Source organism: Nomascus leucogenys, chromosome 20 (genome assembly GCF_006542625.1).
Source record: "Nomascus leucogenys isolate Asia chromosome 20, Asia_NLE_v1, whole genome shotgun sequence".
Taxonomy (NCBI): Eukaryota; Metazoa; Chordata; class Mammalia; order Primates; family Hylobatidae; genus Nomascus; species Nomascus leucogenys.
The window spans coordinates 10960516-10986025 of NC_044400.1; the positions used below are offsets into that span (position 1 = coordinate 10960516).

Sequence of the window (25510 nt, forward strand, 5' to 3'; positions counted from 1 at the left end):
CCCTCTCAGAAACACTAAATGGGTCAGGTTTAGGTAAATAAGGACGTTGAATGGGTCAGCCACATTGCCTGACATATCCAGTACGTGTACACTTTTGGAGGAATCACTAGTGGGAATGTTTCCAGAATATAGAATAGCCAGCCTACAGTGGGAGTCCATAGATCAAGTTTAATTTCTGTGTGTTTATGTATAAACTGAAAACCAAGTACAAGAGAGATTTTTCAGACAACAAAAGCGAAATCCCCAAACAAGTAAAGATCAATAAATAACTGTCTTGAATAGTCTTGGCTAGACAGACAAAATAGCTTAATTGTTTATTATCCACATTCTTTAAGTGGCAGGAGCTAATAGAATTTGAATTTAAACCTTTTATTTCAAAGACTCATTACTTTTTCAGATTTGTAATTGCATTTTAGAATTGCAATGCTAAATATTTAATATTCCTACTTTAATTCTAAATATACCTCAATTACTATATAATGTGGAAAATTACTTTCTTGTTCAAGTTTTGTACAAGGTACAATGGCATAAAAAATGAGGTTATATTACTATTGATGCTATTTGGATAACACTAAGTTATTATAAAAACAAGAAAAAAATAAAGTTCCTAGTGCAAACCTTTCTGAGGAAAATATGTATCATTTTCCTGAAATAAAAAGGAAAGCAGTTGTCTTCATTAAGATAAATTAATAAACATGGAGGGTTTGCCAGACCCTAATCATAGCAATGACTTTTGAAATCTGGCAATATATGGCTCCCTACTCTTATGTCTTATTCCCCTCTTAGCTAGTCCCCATTTTGTATCTTGTTATGTAAAATACCTTGTTTTTTTTAACTTCACTTCAAAAAATATTGTTGTTTAACCTAACTTTTTAGAAAGTTAAAATGAATGATAAGTGATTGCATTTTGAGAGCCTTTTGAAAATTTCTAAATTCCTTCAGTAAGTTATAACCAACATTTAAGAGTTAAGGACAGGGACTGACTATGCAGTTAAAGGACATGGACAGAAGTTTGATGTATTTAAATTCCTTTATGTTTTTTTGAGTTAAAGTACAGAAGGATTATTTAAAATGGATATCACTGGCAAAAGTAATTCTTATTTTTAATCAGCTAAAAAAATACATGCTTTAAGATGTCAGTGTGTATAACAATTGCTTTCCTTTAAAGTATAGAAATGATTGGTGCCATAACTCTGTAAGCACAGTGCTCTGTCACTGTCCATGAGCGCTCCCTTTGTGACTTTTGATTTATGTTAGGCAAGTTTACCAATAATACTTGAAGTTTCTTACTATCCTCAACTGTATAAAACTTATATGACCGTAGTGAAACAGGGCTGCTCATATGATCGCAAAGATGTCAGACAAAAACAGTTTCCTATATCTGACAGGATAATGATGCCAAAACAATAAAACCCTATTTACTAGAGAAGCTGCATTATGAAAATAAAGAACGGGATGAATAATTGAAAATTTGAAAGAAATGTTTTCCTTTGTGAGCTAATAGTTAAACATCTTAGAAATAGAGACAGTTGTTGGATTTTGGTTTCTTTTAATATTAATTTTTGTTAGTGGAAACTAGAATGACATTTAAAAATAAATGTAGAACAAGAGAACAGCAATGCCCCTTTTTGCTGCATAACAAAAAATAGTTGATAACACAGGTAAGAACAAAGAAAGATTTAAAAAAAGTATTAATATTGCAATCCTAAGGGAATGGGGCATAGGGCTGAATCGGGACTGGTCTCCACAACCTACCATGAGTTTTCCAGCGAGAGTGCTAAACTGGGGGCCCTTGGTTCCTGGGGGGAGGAGATGCTGAAAAAGAGACTAGGACCCTGGAAGTTAAGAGAGTTAAGTGTTCAGAAAACATCGAATATGGTGGAATGAATGGGATTCCAAACCACCATTGAAATTCCTTTTGGTGTAATTTTGGGGGTGGATCACGGGCTTTCCCACTGTTTCTAAGCCCTAGGGGTAGTAACAATAAAGTGTAAAATCATTGCATGTCAGTTCAAAAGGCATAACATAATCTAATTACAACATTAGGACAAAAATCAGACAAGTTGGAACATTCTTCAAAACAACCCCTGTCTACTCTTTGGAAATATTAACATCGTGAACAATAAAGGAAAGCTGAAGAACTGCTCAAGATTAAAGGAGTTGAGCAAGAAAAGACGGTTAAATACAATGTATCATGTTGAATTGATTCTGAATCAGAAATTTTTTCTATAAAGAACATTATCTGTCAAAAGGCAAATTTTGAATAAGGACTACCTTGTACGCATTGTTAAAGGGATTGATGATGAGAGATACACTGTGGTTACACAAGAGAAAGCCCTTGTCTTTCTTAATCCTCTTAAGAGATGGATGCTGAAGTGTTTAGGAATAAAGAGTCAGGATGTCCGCAGTTTACTCTGAAGTGGCTCAATGAGTATATAAAATAGCCAATGGAACAAAATGTCAACAACTGGCGAATCTAGATGACGGGTACAGGCATTCGTTCTACTATTCTTAAAAATTAAAAATTTTGTGTAAGTTTGAAATTCCAAATAACAAGTTTTTCAAAAATATGTGACATTTATGGCTCCAGCAAGGACTAACCATAAGGGCTTTGAACCTGTTTCATCTGTAAAATACAAATTATCTGGTACTTTTGTCTCTCAGGGAAATCATAAGGATCCACGGGATCGTGGAGTTTGCAGAGCACCATTTACTTGTCTGTGATTTGGAAAAATATTTTATAGAACAGAAGAGAGTGATTTTTAACCCAACAACATTTATATTACAAATGACATAGTTGAATTTTAAATATTCAAAAATGTTAGCTTGTGTTTGCCAATTGTAATACAGCCATGCCTCCACTAAAGAATGCCCTAGGAATGAAACTTTTCTCTGTAACAGGAAATTTTAAGCTAAAATTAAACACTGCTAAAAACAAGCACACAAATAAACATTTACATCATCATGTGACTATAGGTACTCAATATTTGTGACTTTATGGTCACGTTGCTATTATTTTTTAGAACTCTTTGATTTTTTGCATTTCAATCAAAAGTGAACAGAGCTCATCATTGTCAGGAATCTAAAGTCTGAGTAGGTTCAATTTTGATCAGTCATATGTTTACATGTGCTTTTTTTCATGCTTGGCAGAAACTTAGAGAGTTATCTCAATCCGTTTTATGATTTAGAAAAAAATATGAGAATCAATTACATCATTCTTGCAATAGAAGGTCAAAATCGATGAAAAATTTCTTGAATGAATAACTTACATTTTCTGAACTCCTTCATCATCACCTGGTTTATACTATTCCTCCATAACTAAACTTCCCAAACACAAGTGGCAAAAATTGCTAGTATTTTACTGAATATCAGATTCAGTGACATTTTCTTAATCTATATTCTTCTTTTTTTGCTTGGTAAAGTGATTGACCCAGTCAGCCACTCAATTTTTTATTCTGAAAATTTTCTTTTTTAGATGTCTATGGACATCTGTGTTACCGCTAACTTCTGACCTCCTTTACTCTTATTTCTCTAATAGCGTTCCTCCAAGGTTCTTGTCTTGAGACTCCTCTTTTTTTTTTCAAGGGTCAGGGGATCTCATTCAGTTAAGTCATCTCAAGATGACTTTAGAGAAGGCTTCATCTTCAGACTCACCTCTCCCCTTAAGTACCATGTAAACAGTTGCACTTGCCTGCTTCATAATGCTATCTAAACGTAGTCTCTACATGTCACATGATAGCCAGAACCTTCATTTCTCCATGGCCAAAGTCAAACCCCCTGCACACCAACTCCTCTTCACCTCTGTGAAATGAACCACTGAGAAAAGAAAAATACAAAAGGAGAGGCATTAAGAGAAAAAGTTTCATGTAGCAAGAATAATGAACACTGTTCTACAGTAAGAAAGAGTGAAACTGGGTACTCCTTATAGAAACAGAGTAACTATGAAAAAATTGATTTATAAGTGAGGAAAACAGAGATGCAGGATGGAAGCAGGAAGAGAGAGAGAGATGGAGGGGGAGAGGGAACACATGCATGCCAAGCAGTGATTTGGTCATTTAGCATGACAATGAGACTGCAGGATGTGCCCTTTATTTATTCTTCACTAGACTAGAAAGACCTTCACCTAAATAAATATCACTTGAAAAAATCATTTTTAACTTATGATAAACTGATCTTTCAAGAACATTTGGTGAAATATGTACTTATAATAAAATCTAGCTTGTACTATTACAAAGAGTATGCACTAATGTTTAAAAATTAGTCAGTGTCTCCCACAGCAGAGAGAACTAAATTCAAATTAAAGTTTAAATAATATGTTTAAGCTTTAAAGATACCCCATACTGTTAAATAATGTAAGTATGTTGAGAAAAGTAACTAAAAACTAATTCACCAAGTTTGTAAAATCAAATATTTTATACTCTAGGTAATCTTAATATTGCTCAGTCACTGTAAATCGGATTATTCTTGAGATTGTATTTAAGTCAAGGCAAGATGGTCTTCTATTTACAAATGTAATTTAGTCTCATGAGTGGGTAATCTTGTTAAATATTGTCAGGTTAATTAAAATTGATTTGTGTTTACTAAGCATAGTGAATACTAATCAAATATTAGATACTGAAGTGTTGAAGTTACATTTTAAACTTTGACAGACACCATTAGCACTGCATGAAAGAATTTGTTGTGTCAGAGGTCAACATTACTTTTCAGCCTTTTCTCCAAACTAAATATTAAGAAAAAATGAGAAGAAATGACCTATACTTTTTAAATACAATTTTGTGATTTGGGAATATTTGGGAGAATTTGGGATAAGTTTCGGTGGGGAATTGATTATTTATGTTTTATTTCTGTTGCTACAAAGAGCACATTTGCTTTTCCGTCTGCTTAATTCCATTCCAGGTTTGCTATTCTCCACCACTCATAGCATCATTGAGCTCCACATAATAACTTTTATAGGAGACAAACATTACCAGGCAATTTGAAAGGCAGGTTGAAGATAAAGGCTGATAGCTCACATGCCCTGGCCTGGTGACTTGGCTCACTTCTGAAGCTTACACTGAATGTGGTTGATATGCATTAGCTCTGTGAGGCTTAAAGAAACATTTCTGCTAATACAAAAATAAACCCACTATAATCATTCGTTTTGGGGAAATTTTACAGTTGTTGGTTAACCTGCTCCCTTATGCCCTGCAATATTCATTAGCAGATTTCTCTGTTTATGAGTGGTATTATATGGAAATGGTTATGGGAAGCCAACAGATGTAATCACTGAAATAAATTAGAAGAAAAAATTCTGTTTTTTACAGATGGCTTCATCAAATACGCTTCCCTCCCCCACCCTCCCCTTTAACATTTAGTTTTCTTTCAACAGAAAACTTTTCTTTACTGACTACGGGAATGTCGCCAAAGTGGAGAGATGTGACATGGATGGGATGAACAGAACGAGGATAATTGGTTCAAAGACAGAGCAGCCAGCTGCACTGGCACTAGACCTAGTCAACAAATTGGTTTACTGGGTAGATCTTTACTTGGAGTGTGTGGGAGTAGTGGACTATCAAGGAAAAAATAGACACTCTGTCATTCAAGGCAGACAAGTAAGTACCATTTTGTTAGAAAATGCTCCTAGGGTCATAAAATGAAAGGAATGATACTAAAAAGAATACCAAAATTTGCAATACTGAAAATTTCTTGTAAAGTCGAGCTGCAAGGAGTCGTAAAAATTACAGTATATTTCCTATATTGGAGAATGTTCTTTTCACAGTGATGTTGTGATATTTCCACAAAATTGGAGATGCCCCTCTTGCTCTTTCTCCTTTCTATTAAAAACAGAGAAAACAAATAAACAAAAAAACCCAACAAAGACAAAAATGCTATATTAGCAAGAAAGGCAAGTAGTAAAATAGGTCAGATGTTATGGCCTATTTACTAAAAACTAATTTAAGTAGTTCATTCATGAGGAGCTGAACTATCATCTGTCCCATGTGGCATTGGAGATATTTTGCTAACAAAAGCAAATACCTGTTCACAAAAGTACCTTTATTATAACAAGTTTGATTAAATTTTGACTTCTGATGTATTCAAGTACTTCCTAAAAAGAAAATTCTGTGAAAGTCATGAAGGTCAAAATTCTTCCTAAATGTGTTACTTTTTACTTTGCTGAATTACAACGTTTTGCAAACAACACTCAGTGAATGTCTAAAAGAGAACTCTAAGTAGAAATCAGCCTTATTTACTATAATACATTTAAAAATCTGATTTTCTCTCACTGATTGCACTTATTTTATGTGAGATTCTTAGTCTATGGAGCTGAAATACGTGAATCTCTTTGGATTCTTTTGCAATGCAAGACAGGTATATTCTGTAATTATCCTCTAAAGTTACTTTTACTTTCTAATCAGCTTTTAAAATGAAATCCTTTCTCCTTCCTTGACAGATAAAGAGATGCACTAATCTGTTTGGGGTGGGGCGGGGGGCGGAAAGCTGGTCAATGTTAAAGGTGGGCCAGTGCTTTCTCTCTCACCTTCAACTGCCCCAAAAATCTTGATTCCTTTCAAAGCTCTTAGTTACAACCTTAGAGGACCTGATCTCTGAGCTGATTATCATGGTCTTTCTCTTTACTTACTTGCAATTAAAAAATTAAACCTTGTTATGAAGATAGGGAGTTCAAATAAATTTTTTCATGACTACTTTAAAAAGTTTTGAAAGCCTGAAATGTTTATTCTTTTTTCCCCATGTCTATTGCCTGTATTTTGCTTGTTCCTTAAACACATGCTAAGTCTGCCACTAAATAATCCAACATAGATAAAGTTTTTGAAGTACTGGGGCTGAAGGCAAAATGGTTTACCTACTGCTCCAGGCTTCTCCTACCTCTGCCTAGGGAGTAATTAGCAGAGGCGCTTATTTTAGGAGAAACAGTCTTTTCTGAAGGAAGATAAGGAGGTAGTGAGTGAATTTTATCTTTACTGGGTGAACAGATTTTCCACCTTGACCGATTGCCTCTTTATGTAGCAGGCTTTTTCTCTTGGGTTATGAATTGGCAGTCATGTGACAACAATGTTGATATCCCATCACCACAGCCTCCTTGGTTGATGGCCCCAAACTTTGAGCAAAACATGCATGAGACTAATGGCAAGGGAAGAGTCTTGAACTTGCTTATAATTTTTGTAGGACAAAAATATTACCCACGTCAAAATTGGGCCATAGATATTTTTAGTAAATTTGATGTCAGCTAGGTGGAAAATGATATTAGTAAATACACACATGCCTGGACCCACACATAAATACAGCACATGCCCATACTGTGGAATAACATGTACATACAAAAGAACTATTCGGACTATAACATGGAATAGTTCTCCCTAGTAATTCTTGTATTTTATGTCCAACCTAAGCATGAAGAAGTGAGATAAAACCCAAAAACAACATGTAAAGCCAGTCTTTTTTTAGTCACATCTCATACAAGAAGACCAGAAATAGAAGTAATGAGTCATATATGCTAAAAAGGTAAATCAAATGTTTTTGTTTAAACTATAGAACTGGCAAGATTTTCTGGTTAAAATAGAACATTTTGTGATTTTGTTCAATAAGTATTTTTATAATCAAACCACACATACTTTTTCAAATTCTCTTAACTGCAAATCTGTGTATTAAAAGTATGCAATATAATGCCAAAAGTAGTGACAGATGCTTTTTCAACAAAATCTCTACAGCAAATCAAGTGGCAACTTCACTTTACCCTGGAACAGAACCATTTTAAATTAAGTAAGGGAGTAGCCAAAGGCAACATGCCTAGCATGTGCCTTTTATTCAGAAAATCAGTACGTGTATTCTTCCTTTTGCTCCAGGGGAAGACTTTCTAAGTTCAAGATACCCATTCCTCCCCATAAACTCTAAGACCTTTGCCAAAGAGAAGAGCTGGACTGTTAACTAAGTATATGGATAGCAATAAACATCATAATTCTCAAAAGAAACAGTTCTATTTCCTATGATAAATTGGCTTTAGAAATAATGAAATTTCTGAGTGAAATGTTGACATTTATTTACAATGATTGCAAATATGTGATTTCTTTAGATATTACTTTCTGTGCTGGAGCAAGTGGTAGTCTAAACATAGCTTGGGACCAAAAAGCTGGATTTTGAATTTATAAAACAAATCTTCGGAGGTGCTTTCTCATTAGTCTTTTCACAGGCAGAGCTATGTTTTTGCAGCTTCTGCATATCCATTATTATATAAACAAGTAGCCCTTAAAATATCTCAAATTATGGATAACAGTGTCATAGGCATATTATTGAATATGCTTGAAAGTCTTGCTCTCACAAGCCTTTGAAAAATAACTACTAAATATGCTCTCTTAATGTCATATGAATACAATTCTCTTCCTACATTTGGAACTGTTTTAAACACTACCACATAACGTTTCCTTCTCCAGAAAAAAAAGTTTTAATTCGGGAAATGTTGAACTCCTTGAGAAAAAGTAAATAACATCCTTGTGGTTCTCCTGCTGTGGCCATTTTCCATACTAGTAAATAGCAATCAGCTTTTCTTTCAAATTGGAAGCTACATAATTAAAAATCATAGTTATGTTTTGCCCTTTTTATAGGTCAGACATCTTTATGGTATAACTGTGTTTGAAGATTATCTGTATGCAACCAATTCTGATAACTACAATATCATAAGGATAAATCGATTTAATGGGACTGATATTCACTCATTAATTAAAATTGAGAATGCTCGGGGAATCCGAATTTATCAAAAAAGAACTCAACCAACAGGTAAGTGGGAAAGCTTCTTTATAACCTTCCTAATGGTAGATTGAATGGGGATATAGTCCTTGTGCTTTTCTATGGTGTTGAAGTGAGTGAGTCATAAATTCTCTGCTTTGACAGCAAAAGTGGGCATGTCTGCTTGTTAAATGGAATAGAGCTCCCGTCACAAGTCTAAAAGACAGATTGTTCAGTTTCTAGTGAATTGTTTCTGTGATAGAATTGAAATGATAGCTAGATTTAGATTCAGGAAGGGGCTTTCAGTCGTGATGAATGTAGACAGGAAACCCAGATGCTAAAGGTATTATTTTTTTCTTTTTAAATATCATTTTGGTAGACAAATTTAAAACCAGGTGACTGCCTTGAAGTATCTGTCCAGTGTTTATTATAGTTACTGGGCTCTCCTAACTTTTAACATTCCAATTGTTCTTTAACACATATTCATTAAAAAGTAATTTTCAATGAGAAGGCTGCAGTTTTTCTCCAAAAGACAAACCAGTTGTTTCTACAGGAGATTAGTGATGCTGTTCATCAATACAATTTAGGTTCAGTCATATATAAAAAAAGAAAATATAAAAAACCACCAGCAAAAATTTTTACTATATTTTATATTTCAAATTAAAACTAGTCTAGAATTATCTAAGCATTAACATATATCTAGTCATGGCTGTACATTGTCACAAATATGTTTACAACAGATTCAAATTTAAAATTCTGTAGATAGCCTTATTGGAGTTTAATATTAGGATTTATTCATTCATTAATTTTTCATGGACAATCTACTATGTTCCAGGAACTATTCTATGTATACTGTGAATACAGCAGTGAATAAAACAGACAAAATAGTCTTGCCTTTATGAGTCTGCACTCCAGTGGAGAAGCTATAATAAAAAATAACTAAGTAAATTATGTATTATATTAGAAGGTAATAAGTGCTATAGAGAAAACAAACAAGGTAAGGTGGATAAAGAGTGCCAGAAATGGGAGCAGTGTTCAATTTTATATGGAATAGTCAGAAGAAGTTCCATTGAAAAGATGACATTGAATGATGACTTGAGGTATTTGAAGGAGAAAGGCATGGGGATTGTATTAATCAGTTTTCATGCTGCTGATAAAGACTTACCCAAGACTGGGCAATTTACAAAAGAAAGAGGTTTAATTGGACTTACAGTTCCACATGGCTGGGGAAGCCTCACAATCGTGGCAGAAGGCAAGCAGGAGCAAGTCACATCTTACGTGGATGGTAGCAGACAGAGAGCTTGTGCAGGGAAACCCTCCTTTTTAAAACCATCAGATCTCATGAGACTTATTTGCTATCATAAGAATAGCATGGGAAAGACCTGCCCCCATGATTCAGTTACCTCCTACTGGGTCCCCCCCACAACACATGGGAATTCAAGATGAGATTTGGGTGGGGACACAGCCAAACTATATCAGAGATATCTGGGCAACAACATTGCTGGTGGTGGGATGAACAAGCACAAAAACCATGAGGAAAGAACATGTCTAGACTGTTCAAGGAGTGGCAAGAATACCTGTGTGTCTAAAGCAGACTAAACGAGGAAAAGAGAAGCAGGAAATGAGGCTGGAGAAGCAAAGGAGGACCATAAAAAGTAGGGCTCTGTAGACTACTATAAAAAACTTTTGCTTATACGTTTAGTGAGATGGGAAGTCCTTAGAAAGCATTAAACAGAAAAATCTCACGGTGTGACTGACATTTTTAAAGAACCAATATGGCTACTCTGTTGACAATAGGTAGTAGGGAGGAGAAGGTGGGAAGGTTACAGAGGATGGTGGATTGGATCAAGATGGCAGCAGTGAAAGTGGGAAGAAGTAGTGAAATTCAGAATATAGGCAAATATAGAGCAGATAGGATTTTCTGGTACATTACATGTGGAGTATAAATAAGACAATGGTCTAGCTAGAGAAGTTGGAATAATTTAGTTATTTTTTAGATGGGGAAACTAAGCATGGAGTGAGTTTAGGACAAAGATAGCAAATTTAATTTTCATAAGTTACTTTAAATGTTTATTATAAATTAAAGTGAAAATATCAAGGGGATAGTTAAATACATAACTCTGGAGTTGAAGGGGGAAGTCCAGGCTTGAGATACCAATTTGGGAGTCATTGGCAGACAGGTGACATTTAAAGCCATGACTGTGGATGTGAACACCAAGGTAGTAATTATAAATGGAGAAATAAGCATTCCAAATAACGGACAGTGGTATGCTCCAGCAATAAGCCAAAAAAAAAAAATAGGAAAAAACAAAAGAAGAGACTGAGATGAAGCTTCTTAAATCCAAAGACCATCGGATTTAGCAGCATGAAGCTCACTGGGATCTGACAAGGGCAGTTTCAGGATTAAGTGAATATATGAGTAGAATGGGTTTGAGAGAGAGAAGTAAAAGAATTGTAGAAAACGATCATTGGTAACTTTGCGTAGTGTGGATGTAAGCTAGAGCAGAGAAATGGAGAGCTAGTTGAAGGAAGGATTGTTGTGGGAATTTGGGTTAAAAGATTTTTGATGAGATGTAGAAATAATGGTATATTTGCATGTTGATGGGCATGATCCAATGGAAAAAGCAAAAGTGATGATAAGAGTTAGAAAGTGGAGAGTTGGTGATTAGTTGAGAGGAGATGGATCTATTATATAAGTGGAGTCAGGTTGGAAAATAACAATAACATTCTTGGCAGGGAAAAAATAGTAAAAATTGCATTTCCCTCATCTTCCCACTTAGAGAATGAAGAATACAAAGATAATAGGCATAATTTTTAAAAGCATATTAGTTTTATTATGAAGAGAATACTGCCATGGTATTCATCACCATTTCAAACAAGTGGGTGATCTAAAAGAAACATAATTACAATAATACATAAAATCTTACTCATATTATTCCTATTATTTCTTTTCACTTTGATCCATCTTTCTTTTCTCATCCTCTCCATATAGTACTTTTCTTACCTTTTTCCTTTAGTAGCTTTTATGCTCACAAAATATTCTTCTACGCCTCAATTTCTGTACGTATACTCAGTCTCCACCATTTGACAACTACACACACACACACACACACATTTTGTGGTAAGAGTCTCAAAATGACAATAGACTTAAAAATTTAAAAAATATTTTGCCTCAGCACTTCTCAACAGTGTATAGATAATCACTGAATCACATTTCCTCTAGTTTGGTTGCCCATATGATGAATCGTTTCAAAGGAAATCCTTTCTCTGCTTAACTGCGTAAACTGGGATTATTTTTATGGATCTTTGTATGCATTTTAGAAATTGGTGTTTTTAAAAAGGATAAGAAGCATGTACAAAAAAAGTCACGTTACTTTTATTTTGCTCACCGGTGAAGAGTTTAAATTAATATAAACACATTTTATTTCTTAGAATTGTTTCTTTAAATGCTCACTTAGGAGGATTTTGTCAAATGCCTGTCTCCTCTTCTGTGGGGTTTACACTCTTTTGCATTCGATTATGGTGCTAAATAGTTGAGTATACAAAATTTTGCTAAGATTCCCTGTTTTCACACTATAGAAATTTTGACATACTGATGCACATAGTTATCTTATCTTTGAACTTGAATTTCACGCATGCTGTTTTTTATTTGTTGTAGTCAGAAGCCATGCATGTGAAGTCGATCCATATGGAATGCCAGGGGGCTGTTCACACATCTGTCTACTCAGCAGCAGTTACAAAACTCGGACCTGTCGCTGCAGGACTGGCTTCAACTTGGGAAGTGATGGCAGGTCATGCAAAAGTATGTTGTTAAAATAAAACATTTGCCAGCAGCTACCCCTTTAGAATAGGATTGAAGTATTAATTAGCAGCATCAACATCAGTCATAACATGAGACTTCAGCAGGTGAAGTTTGCCTGCAAATATATACTGTCCATTTTTCTCAAAATAAGTATTTTTCTTTTGTGGTAATATGAATGAGAAACTAACCAGGCTGTAGAGTCACTAAATTTACTGATTTTAGGGAAACATATGTTGAGGAAGATTTTTAGAAAGATGCTTCCTTTAATTCCCTAAAGAATGTATTTGAGCTAATGAGCTGGAATGATTAGCTGATCAGATTTCCTCTTATTTGAACCAGTGTGATACTCCTCATAACAGGCGTGTTGCTTGTTTCAACAGAAATCCATGTATAGTCAGGCTTCATTTTATCCAGCATCACTGGGGAGTGAATTCACTCCATGATTTAATTTTTCATGATTTAATTTTTCAGGTAGCTGAAGCTATACTAATTAGAGATCAAACATTTAACGATTTTATCAAAAAGTTTTCTAATCTCTTAGATATATCTTTGTTTTATTTTTAAAATAGGCCAGAATAATTTATTTTAATTTAAATATGGTAAAAAGGATTTTTAAAATGACGTTCATAATTTAATATTTTGCACAAGAATTAGTTAAGGTCTTTTCCTGGGGTCTGGATAGTCAGATATAGTAGAACGGCCCTGATTGAAGTGATCCTAGTGGGGACTGTTGGTCTTCAAATGTTCCGCAAACACCGTTATTTTTAATTTTATGATGACTGCTTTTTACAGTGTCCAGTTTGTCTTTACCTTTGTCATAGTGACACCTTTTTATTTCTGTCAGTCCTCTCTCTCTGGTCACAATCCTGTCATCTCTTCCACCCTCTGGTCATGTGCTTACTGAGGACTGTGAAATTAGATCACTAAATGTATTAGAATTTGAAGTCTAAATGGTTAGAGCTGCTAATAGGATATATAGTTTAAAATGAAGAATCAAAGAGGCTGAACTATGTTAAAATGTATGCATTTTTGTACTTTGTTTACATTTTAGATTTGTATTCCTGATTTTGTATTAAATGCTGGGAATGTGAAGGTAACAGGTCTCATGTTTCTCGGCCTTCTGGATAATTGAGGGTACTGAGTTTGAAGCCTCATGATAAAAGAAGTTTTGTGTGTGGGTGCATGTGTGTCTATGTAGTGTGTGATTTTAAAATTGATCTGGATACCACTTGGGAAATATAATCACACACACACACACACACACATACATATATACACACATGCATATGTGCATACATACATACACACATTGGAGGAAAAACATAAGATCAGAATTGCATATTATTCAATCATCCCTAACGTAGTACATCACCCGGAGTACATTAATACTCATCAGAAACAATTCCAGCTATTTGAAGCAACAAGAGATTTAATGCAAATAGGTGCCTACAAAATCATTTAAAAACCTGGACCAGTAGCTTCTAGACTGGGTCTTTGGAACATTCCCCCAAACACCATTAAACCAACCTGGCTTAAAGCTGGAACATCTACCATGCTCAGAATCTAGAGCATCAGGAAGCCACAAATGAAAACGTTAACTTTAAAAACATACCATTTAGCTGAGATCCAGGGATTAGAAAGATTGCCCCACAACTATCAGATGCAGAGTTAAGTCACATCTGATAGTCCCTAACTGGCAAAAAATAAAAAAGAGGAGGAGAGGAGAGACACCCTGTTCCTCACCTCTTGATATAGAATGGAAGAAGACTGCTGTGGAAAAATTCAATGTCTGCATTAGATTCATACCAGCGGAAGCAGCAAAAAGGGGACCTTTGCCTCACTTCCGTGTTCTAAACTTGAGCTAGCATATCTGATTTTAGGTAGTCAAATGAAATCCACTACCCTTGGCTATATGAGTGTCTGTGAAATGTATTTTTTAGTATTCACTTGTGTATAGTACAAGAAGACATGCTAGAAGAAACTTAAGTAGGTATTAAAGAATACCTAGGAAATGACCAAAGAAAATAATGGGGCAAATCATTACCATTCTTATTTAAAACATACATACCTACATAAACACATAAACAATCACACATATTACATCAATGAAGTACTAGATTTATCAATTACCAATTAAGACATCCATTAGAAGTAACAACAAGGGCGAGTGTTGTGGCTCAGGCCTCTGATTTCAGCACTTTGGGAGGCTGAGGCAGGTGGATCACTTGAGCCCAGGATTTCAATAAGAACCTGGGCAACATTGCAAAACCTAGTCTCTAAAAAAACTACAAAAATTAGACAGGCATGGTGGCACACTCCTGTAGACCCAGCTACTTGGGAGAGTGAAGTAGGAGGATAGCTTGAGCCCAGGAGGCATAGTTTGCAATAAGCTGAGATATTAGCAAAATGGGTGCTGTAAAACCAGGATTCCTATGTATTGCTAATTAATTAGAAATTGATATCACAATTGGTAAGACATTTGCTAATAAATATAATGATCATAAAACTGACAACAGCATTTAACAAGTAATCCTACTTTATTTTGATTAAGGAAATTAAATGTATTTATAATAGCAACTCAGAAACAATATAGCTATCCAACAATAGGTAAGCAGCTGACTATATTATGTTGCTTCTCTAGGAGGAAATATGATGCTGCCATTGAAAGAAATGTTTTTGAAGACTTTTTAATGGCTTGACAAAAAGTCATTACAGTAAAAAGAATTTATATAGAAGATCCCAATTTTTGAAAAATGTAAAAGTATATATGTATCTAATGTTGATAGAAAATACTTAGAAAAATGTTAATGATTTTCAAATGTATCAATATACTTTAAAACAATATAAAGTATTATTTTAAAAGAAATGCCCTTGACATCAGGTAGACACTGAGGGGCTATGAGGGCAATGAAGACAAGGATGTTAATGTACTTTATTCTGTAATTTCATCTAAGAAAATGTGTGAAATGCTAAATTGAAAAAAATATGCTTACCTCCATATTATTATAATGATGAAAACAGAAAACCGTTTAGAAAATGCCTTGGTAAATTATTATATACCAAATAGAAACAAGGCTTAAGATAATGGTTCAATATAGACAATAATCTTGATTCTAAAATTAAACAATAAGAGCAGAATATAAAATTGAATATCTACTTTGATATAAGTAAATATACATTGAAAAAATACCTACATATATTAAACATGAAACAGTCATACAAAGGAATGCTATACAGCAATGAAAATGAGTGAAGTATGACTACAAGAAGAATGAATGAATATCAGGGATATAATAAAAAAATATTAATCACAAAATTCACACATGCAATTCAAACATGCAAAATTGAACAATCTGCTGCTGGGAAATACACTACATATGTGTTAAAACTCTTTTAAAAATTTAAAATAAACACAACAATCAAGATATCGGCTCTTTCTGAGTTGGAGGAGAATGGGTTTGGGGCACATTTATGTCTTCCAGTGTACTGGAAATATTCTTCACATTTGTGCTAGGTACCTGGGATTTGTTTTATTTTTATTCTTTATATATTAAAATATGTTATCAGTTCCTGTGCTAGTTTGCTGAGAATGATGGCTTCTAGCTTCATCCATATCCCTGCAAAGGACATGATCTCATTCTTTTATATGGCTGCATAGTATTCCATGCTGTATATGTTCCACATTTTCTTTATCCAGTTTCTCATTGATGGGCATTTGGGTTGGTTCCAGGTCTTTGCTATTTAAATAGTGCTGCAGTAAGCATACATGTGCATGTGTCTTTATAGTAGAATGACTTATAATCCTTTGGGTATATACCCAGTAATGGGATTGCTGAGTAAAATGGTATTTCTGATTGTATATGCTTGAGGGATCGCCACACTGTCTTCCAGAATGGTTGAACTAATTTACACTCCCACCGACAATGTAAAAGCATTTCTATTTCTCCACAACCTTGCCAGCATCTATTGTTTCCTGACTTTTTAATAATTGCCATTTTGACTGGTGTGAGATGGTATCTCATTGTGGTTTTGATTTGCATTTCTCTAATGACCAGTGATGCTGAGCTTTTATTCGTGTCTGTTGGCTGCATAAATGTCTTCTTTTGAGAAGTGTCTGTTCATATCCTTTGCCCACTTTTTGATGTTTTTTGTTTTTTTCTTGTAAATGTGTTTAAGTTCCTTGTAGATTCTGGATACTAGTCCTTTGTCAAATGGGTAGATTGCAAAAATGTTCTCCCATTCTGTAGGTTGCCCATTCACTCTGATGCTAGTATCTTTTGCTGTGCAGAAGCTCTTTGGTTTAATTAGATCCCGTTTGTCAACTTTGGCTTTTGTTGCAATTGCTGTTGGTGTTTCAGTCATGAAGTCATTGCCCATGCCTGTGTCCTGAATGATATTCCCTAGGTTTTATTCTAGGATATTTATGGTTTTGGTTTACATTTAAGTCTTTAATCCATCTTGAGTTAATTTTTGTAAAAGGTGTAAGGTGTAACCAAACCCTGCATGTTCTCACTCATAAGTGGGAGTTGAACAATATGAACACATGGACACAGGGAGGGGAACATCACACAACGGGGCCTGTCAGGGATGAGGGGCAAGGGGAGGGAGAACATTAGGACAAATACCAAATGCATGTGGGGCTTAAAACCTAGATGACCGGTTGATAGGTGCAGCAAACCACCACGGCGCGTGTATACTATCTATGTAACAAACCTGCACACTCTGCATATGTATCTGGAACTTAAAGTAAAATTTTTAAAAAAGTTATCAATATTCTTTTATATATATTTCATATTCAATAACCCTAATTAAAAAAACACAGGAAAGGAAATATAAATGTTAATATACTTTGTATTGTTAGGTTTATAAATAATTGCTTATTTTTTATTTTATTATTTTCCACATTTTAATAATATATTATTTTAGATTATTATGAATATCAATCATTGTGTGGTTATCCAAATACAGCTGAGTCTTTTCTATCTTCAGTTTTATTAATAAAGCTCAGTATGTTTTTCCTTATATATAAAAATTATTTCCTTTAAAATTATACACAGTTAACCAAATATAAGATGCTCCGATAATTGGAGAATCTTGTATATATTTTTATATAGAAGTCTAAAACAAGGAATTCACTTTATAGAAAGAGCTACCTTGATGCTGACATTTTAAACTCAGGAGACAGTTTTTTGCTTGGGGTTTTCATTTTCGTTTTGTTTTTGGTAAGGCCTGTGTTGTACATCAGTTACTGTTAGACAGCATCAGCCTCTAACATTCTAATTAAAATTTGAAGAAAAAGGGATGCTATAACTGGTATTTAGTTTTATTTCTAAAAAGAATAAGTCACACGTTTGGGCAACTGTAATATATTCACATGCAAGTTAGTGATACTATATGATTCTTTGTTTGCCTCTGACAATTTGTAGATGCAAACTTGGGGTTGGCGTGTCTTAAATTTTCTGAAGTTTTTAGCATTGTCAAATACAATGAATGGTACAGTTAGTATCGACAGAAAATGCTAGATAGATTGTAATACATTATAAAATTAAACGTGCCGGATGTTTTAATAAATGCCCATTTTACCAGTTACAAGTTATCTAATGATCTGTCATGTTTTTGCTATCCAGACAGTTACAGACAAAGGGATAATTAACTACATATAACCCATTTGCGGAAGTAATTTCTGTTTTAATTAAAGTAATGCAATTAGCTGGCCTTCTTGCATCAAGATATATTTGGCATATTTTAGAGTTTAATTTTTAGCATTGAATTTAAAAAACACTGATTGTGCCAGTTAATTAAACAGTGGCATTATGCAGTGTAAAGAAGATTAAGCAGCATCAGTTGTTTATGTTTGTAATCTTTCCTCTGCAGGACCAAAGAATGAGTTGTTCCTCTTTTATGGGAAAGGACGCCCAGGAATTGTTAGAGGAATGGACTTGAATACCAAGATAGCTGATGAATACATGATCCCCATAGAAAATCTGGTAAACCCTCGTGCTTTAGACTTTCACGCAGAAACCAATTACATCTACTTTGCTGACACCACCAGTTTCCTAATTGGCCGGCAGAAGATAGATGGCACAGAGAGAGAAACCATCCTGAAAGATGGTAAGTGACACTGTGATATTAACATCAAACTACCCAGAGACAAGGCACTTTAAAAGGATAAATCCCGTGTGTGTCAGACTAGCTTTAACCAGAACTCAAGTTTTTCTGGTTGGTTCAAAAATATTTTTTAATGTTATTTCTTCAGTAACATTGTTTCTCTATTTTCATATACCAGTGTATTAAAGCCTTCATTATGAAATAGGACTTGGTGTTGTCTACTATATTCTAAATATTATCGGAATTAAAATTGAACTATTATCCATCTTCTGGGAAATGTCAATTTACACTGATAGGTTTACAGTGCTGTATGGTAGAAGACGAAATTTAATAGGATTTCAGAGAATTTTGTAATAGTTGGTTTTCCTTAGACTAATGATCATGTCACTCAAAATGCATGAAAAATATCAATGTCCACATTGTCATCACAATTCTTGCATTTTATTTTTTACTTTACACATCACTGAAATGAAGTTTTCTAGAGTTGCCCTTGGAATATCAGTATCTTCAGAGAAACTTAAAACATTTATACCTATTTTTATTTATAGGTACATATATGAAGTTATATACATGAAAACAGATATACATATATTTTAATAAAACCCATGTATTTTATAAATTATTTGGCTTAGGAACAAGCAATCTAGTAACAAAACAATGTTAACTTTGGTATCAGTGGAAAAGATTGCAAATAATAAATCAAACCAGATCTTCGCTGGCTGCCAGTCATTTTTAGGCATGTTAACTAACGATTCTGGACCTGTTTCCTCATATATAAAGTCTGCTTACTTCTTGAATATTTTAGAAATACGTGATTTGAGGAACATTCATTGCGTGCTTATTGTATGAAGGACATCATGGTAGCTATATCGCAGGAGATAAAAGGAATTTTAGGGAATGACTTCTGCCTTCAAGGGGTTCATAATCTACCTTTGGAGATGATATAAGCACACAAAAAGTTTCAAGACATTGCAGCATTTAATAAGTTCAAAGCTGTCTTGAAGAAATATATGATTAATAGAGAATGCCTATGTAACGCGTATTCACAGGAAGCAAGAGATATCTTTATGTGGGTATACTCAGAGAACTCCTTGGGTGGGAGATGGTGTTTGGACTAGATCTTAATGGAGAAACATTAAAGAGGGAGAGGAGGACGTTTCTGCAACCAGAAATTCCATGAGAAAAAAAGAAAAGCACAATCTCTAGAAAGAGAGTGTGGGGGACCTAAATGTAAAGCTACTGGAGGTTCCTTTACAGGTAATAATGGCAGAAGACAGTCGAAAGTGAAAGGCGCTAAAATAAAGGGCCTTGAATGTAAGTGAAGGAGTTTGGAAAAAATCCCAAAGGAATAAAAGGAAATGCTTTTGAGTCAAAGAATAATATGAACAAAGTGATATTTTAGGAGGGTCAATCGCGTTGTTTGGTTCAGAACGAATCAGAACTTCATTGAGATGAGAAAAGATGAGAAAATAAAAGCAGAGAGATAGACTAAAATTATTTACAGCATGGATGGTAGTAAATGGTGGTCTCTCCAATCTTTTAGAGGAAATGAGAGCATGAGAATATTCTTCATTCAACACAACTTTACTTTAAATCTAACCTGATAAAAAGTATACTTTCTATGCTAAAATAAAAACGTACCTGTTTTTGTCTTTCTTATAATTTACGGATTAAGGCAATGTGAATCCTGCATAATTTAAAATTCCAAAGGAGTATCTAATTTAAGTTAAGATTTTCACTTTAAATTGGACATGACAGAGGCTGTCTGCCTACTTTTCTCTTAATGTGATAGCAGATGATAGGGTCTTGACAGTTTTAGATGGACAATGAAATTGCACATTCTAAGTAGATAAAATTTACATTGTTTTGTTTTTGACCCAGACACTTTCATTTATTATTATTATTATTATTATTTTTTGATAGAGTCTTGCTCTGTCGCCCAGGCCGGAGTGCAGTGGTGCAATCTCGGCTCACTGCAACCTCCGCCTCCGAAGTTTAAGTGATTCCCTTGCCTCAGCCTCCTAAGTAGCTGGGATTGCAGGTGTGCACCATCATGCCCGACTCATTTTTGTATTTTTACTAGAGACGGGGTTTCACCATGTTGGCCAGGTTGGTCTCAAACTCCTGACCTCAGGTGATCTGCCTGCCTCAGCTTCCCAAAGAGCTGGGATTACGGGCATGAGCCACCGTGCCCGGCCTACACAGACACTTTCAAGGACTAAAATGCATCATAATGAGTTCTTGGTTTCCCTTTAAACTGTGTCAGTTCCTGTACTATGACTGGATGTTCCTGCTGATAATCTTAACTTTGAGAATAATATCAAGGACATTGGTGGTTCTTTGCATTCCACCCATCACAACAGAGATTGACTCTAATAGCCACAGTGACCGCCGGGCATATCTGTCCAGTACTGCTTTGACAGTATGAAGGTTATGAGAACATTTTGCAAATTTTCACGCCTGAAATATATTTAACATTTTTGTCTTTCTACACAAGGAACAGCTTAATACCTTTTTATTAGTTTATCATTTTTCTTTCCATTAAAGAGAATAATGATACACATTACAATTTGAGATTAACGTGTCAAAGCAGAGACTTAGGTTTGGCAAATGACAACTTGTCATTCTTGGCATCAGAAAAATTAAATTCTATGGGTATTCACTTATTTAGGTAGAGTGTCTACCATTCAACCTGAAGACTGCGAGGCAATGCTTAGTTTGACAAATGATTTGGAAGCTTGATAGAAATTCTGAGACATTGATAAATTTATATAGTTTGAAGTACAAGGGTATAAAGAGTTTGCTGTTTGTAAATAAACATAAATATCTTGGACATCTTTTATGTAAGCTCAGATTCTCCCTCTTAAGAAATAAAAACAACAACATTTCCAAAAAAATCCATCTTTATTCATTCTTTGATTTTTTTCTCCTAGAGGTTTATTGAAAACCCCTTAAGTATTGCATATACTGTTGGCTTTGAGGAATCTCGTGGGTGAAAACAGCAATTAAATCAATGAGAAAGGAAATTGTCCATTGTTATATTTACATGTATCTCATTTCACCTGCTAAATGAAAACATATTACTGATTTATTAAAGATAAACTTCCATAAGGACAAGATAGTTACTATGTGTATTTTTTCACTCACCTAGAATTTTTTGTCAAAATTTTTGTAAAATTCATACTCTTCCTTTTTTAAAAATTAATTACTTGATTTATTATTTTTCAGTCAATAAAAAGTGAATGCTGTATCAGGGCCAGGTGCTGTTCTAGGTGATAGGAATGCTTCAGTAAAGAGGATAAAGCTTCATATTTAGCTTATATCCAACAGCAGAAAGGAAATAATAAACAAGTAAACACATAAATGAATAAGATAATGATAACTGCTATAAAGAAACTAAAGTAGTTTACTGTGCTAGAAAATAAAAGGGGTATCAACAGGAGGCAAAATTGGATTAAATGGTTAGAGAATTTAAATTAGCCATTCTTGCCAGGTATAATTGTTACTTTCTCTAATAGAACAAGATAGATGCTCTTTCTAAGACTGAATTCATTTTTGTCTTCTTGAGTATCCTTTCCAAGATTTATTTTGCATTGTAATATGAATTATAATTTTAGCAGAAAGGAAAAAATATAAAAATAATAATTTACTGTTCAATTTATTGTTACATGTATTCCACTAGTGCAGCACTTGTTTTTAAACTGTATACCTTCATTCTACTCAAACACAGATATTTAAATAGAAGAAATGTTAAAATAACCTTTCATATCATTTCATATTTTTAAAGTGTTAAAAAGAATTCAAAGCATTTTTACCTGGATTTGAAAGTTATTAATGCTTGCAGCTTTAACAGAAAAACTGTAGTTTCCGTAGATCCCATAATTAAACTGGGGACTTGAAGTCACTGTTTTACATAACACAAAGGCTTTCTTTACCAAGCTTTTTTCAGAATAGACATATAGGGATAATGGGGGTTGAAAAGGGTGATAATTTTGCCGCTTCTTTTGTTGTGGCATTGATGAACTAAGATTCAATTCATCTACTTCAAGTCATAAGTCATAACTGCAAGTAAAACAATGCAAACATAAGATTTATATGTACAGTTCTTCCCAACTGTGATTCTTTTCATTTATTTATTTATTTATTTATTTATTTGAGACAGAGTCTTACTCTGTCACCCAGGCTGGAGTGCGGTGGTGTGATCACAACTCGCTGCAACCTCCTACTCCTGCACTCAAGTGATCCTCCCTCCTCCGCCCCTCAAGTGGCTAGGAACACAGGTGTGTGCCACCATGCTCAGCTAATTCTTTTTTTTTTTGTACTTTTTCTAGTGACAGCCTTTCACCATGTTGCCCCAGCTGGTTGCAAACTCCTCGGCTCAAGTGATCCACTTGCCTGAGCCCCACACAGTGCTGGGATTACAGTCCCCAATGGTGATTTTTTTTTTTTTTTTTTTTTTTTTTTTTTTTTTTTTTGAGACGGAGTCTCGCTCTGTTGCCCAGGCTGGAGTGCAGTGGCGCGATCTCAGCTCACTGCAAGCTCCACCTCCTGGGTTCACGCCATTCTCCTGCCTCAGCCTCCCGAGTAACTGGGACTACAGGTGCCCGCCACCACACTCGGCTAATTTTTTTTTGTATTTTCAGTAGAGACGAGGTTTCACCGTGTTAGCCAGGATGGTCTCAATCTCCTGACCTCGTGATCCACCCGCCTCGGCCTCCCAAAGTGCTGGGATTACAGGCGTGGGCCACCGCGCCCGGCCTACCCCAATGGTGATTTTTATAATTTTACATAAAGTATGGGCCCAAGAGTAGAAAATTTGACCTCTATTATAATTAGATGCAAGTTTGGCAAAACATTCTGTCCTCTAGGTGTATCCTTTTAATTTTAGACTATACCGCCTTATTTTGTGATAATAAAATCAATGACAGCAATAATAGTGAACATTTAAAGAGTATTTATTGTGTATCAAGATTGCTCACCTTATGTTCATTGTCCTATACAATCCACCCAACAACTCCCCGAGGTCAGCATTATTATTAGCTCCATTTTATAGATTGGAAATTGTGACTCAGACAGGTGAAGTCTTTTCTCAAAGTCACATAGCTAGTAAGTGATACCACTTGTCAGGAACTGTGAAAGCACTGAGATTTCATTATGTTTGTAAAACTAAAACATTAGCCTGCTACACTTTCATGGACGCTGGCAGAAGACGTGAAACTTCAGAGACAAAATACAGCTTATTACTAAGATCAATAACAATAGCCAGAGTATCTGTAATTTTGTTTCAGGATCCTGATCTGTACTCCCCACAGGGTAACCCAAAGGTGACACCTGCACACACCACGGCACCTGTTACAAGAGACGAATCTGGAGCTTAGGGAATGCCCATTTTTTTTTTCTCTAACGATAAGCATGCCTGTTCATTGCTCCAGAAAAAGTTGCTTTCTCCATCTTCTAAGCCTATAAGCAAACCTGCCTTTTGCTTCAGAGAGAGATGAACATGGAATGTCTTCCAAGGACATTTACCTTATTAACATCCTTGAAAATAGAGTCTAAGGCACTTGGCTTCTCTTTTCCCAAGGCGGACAGAAATGTGAGAGAACCTTGGAACATTGTCTCAGCAATGCTGATATGCAAGTTCCTGTGATCTGATTTTGGAGTCTGTGGTATGCTGAACAATGCCCTCCAAATAATATCTAGGTCCTCATCCCCAGGACCTTTGACTCTTACCTCGTATGGAAAAGGGGACTTGCAGGTGTGATTAAGTGAGAGGATTTTTGATGGGAGGAAGATGCTGCTTTTTTAAAAAAACTTTGTTGACACATAATAATTGTACATATTTATAGGGTATAAAGTCATATTTGTACATATACATGATACAACATGTAATGATCAAATCAGGGAAATTAGCCTATTCATCACCACAAACATTTATCATTTCTTAACGTTGTGACCATTCAGAATCTTCTTTGTAGTGTTTTGAAAACATACACCAAATTAGTGTTAACCACATTCACTCCCTGCAGTGCTAGAGAACACTAGAACTTGTTCCTCCCATATAGCTGTAACTATGCATGTGTGGGGGATCTTGAGATAGGAAGTTATCTTGACTTATCTGGAGGTACTCTAAATGTAATCACAGGGAAATTTATAAGGGGGAGGCCAGGACAAAGGAGGAAGTAGGGGTTGTGACTACGGAAGCAAGAGGTTGGCATAATACAAGGAAAAGGCCCTGAGCCAAGAAAGGCAGGTGGTTTCCAGAAGCTGGAAAAGGCAAAGAAATGGACTCTTCCTGAGATTCCCCAGAAGGGACCAGCTCTGCCAGCACCTAGACTTTAGCCCGGTGAAACCAGTCCTGGATATTGACCTTCAGAACTGTCAAAGAATAAATTTATGTTGTTTTAAGCCACGAAGTTTGTGGCAATTTGTTACAGCAACAATAGGAAGCTGGCAGAGTCTGTGCTCTTACCCCTTGCTATACTGATATACTGACTTTATGTATGAAGGTGTGTTCTAGTTTACTGACATAAGGAGTAGGTGCACATGTTTCCACCTTATAGTATCAGAAGAGAACTTGACTTGGATCCTGTTCGAAATTATACATTCCTCTTAAATTTCATAGCCTGTAAATACCTGGAAAACTGAGGCCTTCCTTTAAATGAAGGTACTTTTTAGGAGCTATAAAGAGTGATGAACAAGTTTGACATGATCCAAGGTAGGTTTCTCTTTTATGACATTATGAAGAGACGAATAGCCAGGAAGAATGAGAAGCCGTCTCTTTCTGTCAAATATATTCTCCAAAAGATGTGTTTAATCTGTTCACATACTATGAAAGGATAATGCTATATTCATGCAATTGCTTATTTGGCAATTGAAGGGCCA

The 25510-nt window shown here is 35.0% G+C and overlaps 1 protein-coding gene across 1 annotated transcript in view; it reads left to right on the forward strand.

Moving 5' to 3' along the window:
- Positions 1-25510, forward strand: part of LRP1B (LDL receptor related protein 1B) — a 1933392-nt gene that overhangs the window by 1080988 nt on the left and 826894 nt on the right. Inside the window, exons 8-11 of the mRNA XM_003267617.4 lie at positions 5369-5591; positions 8598-8769; positions 12377-12520; positions 18395-18631. Coding sequence (XP_003267665.2) covers positions 5369-5591; positions 8598-8769; positions 12377-12520; positions 18395-18631 — 776 coding nt within the window. The remainder of the gene's footprint in view (positions 1-5368; positions 5592-8597; positions 8770-12376; positions 12521-18394; positions 18632-25510) is intronic.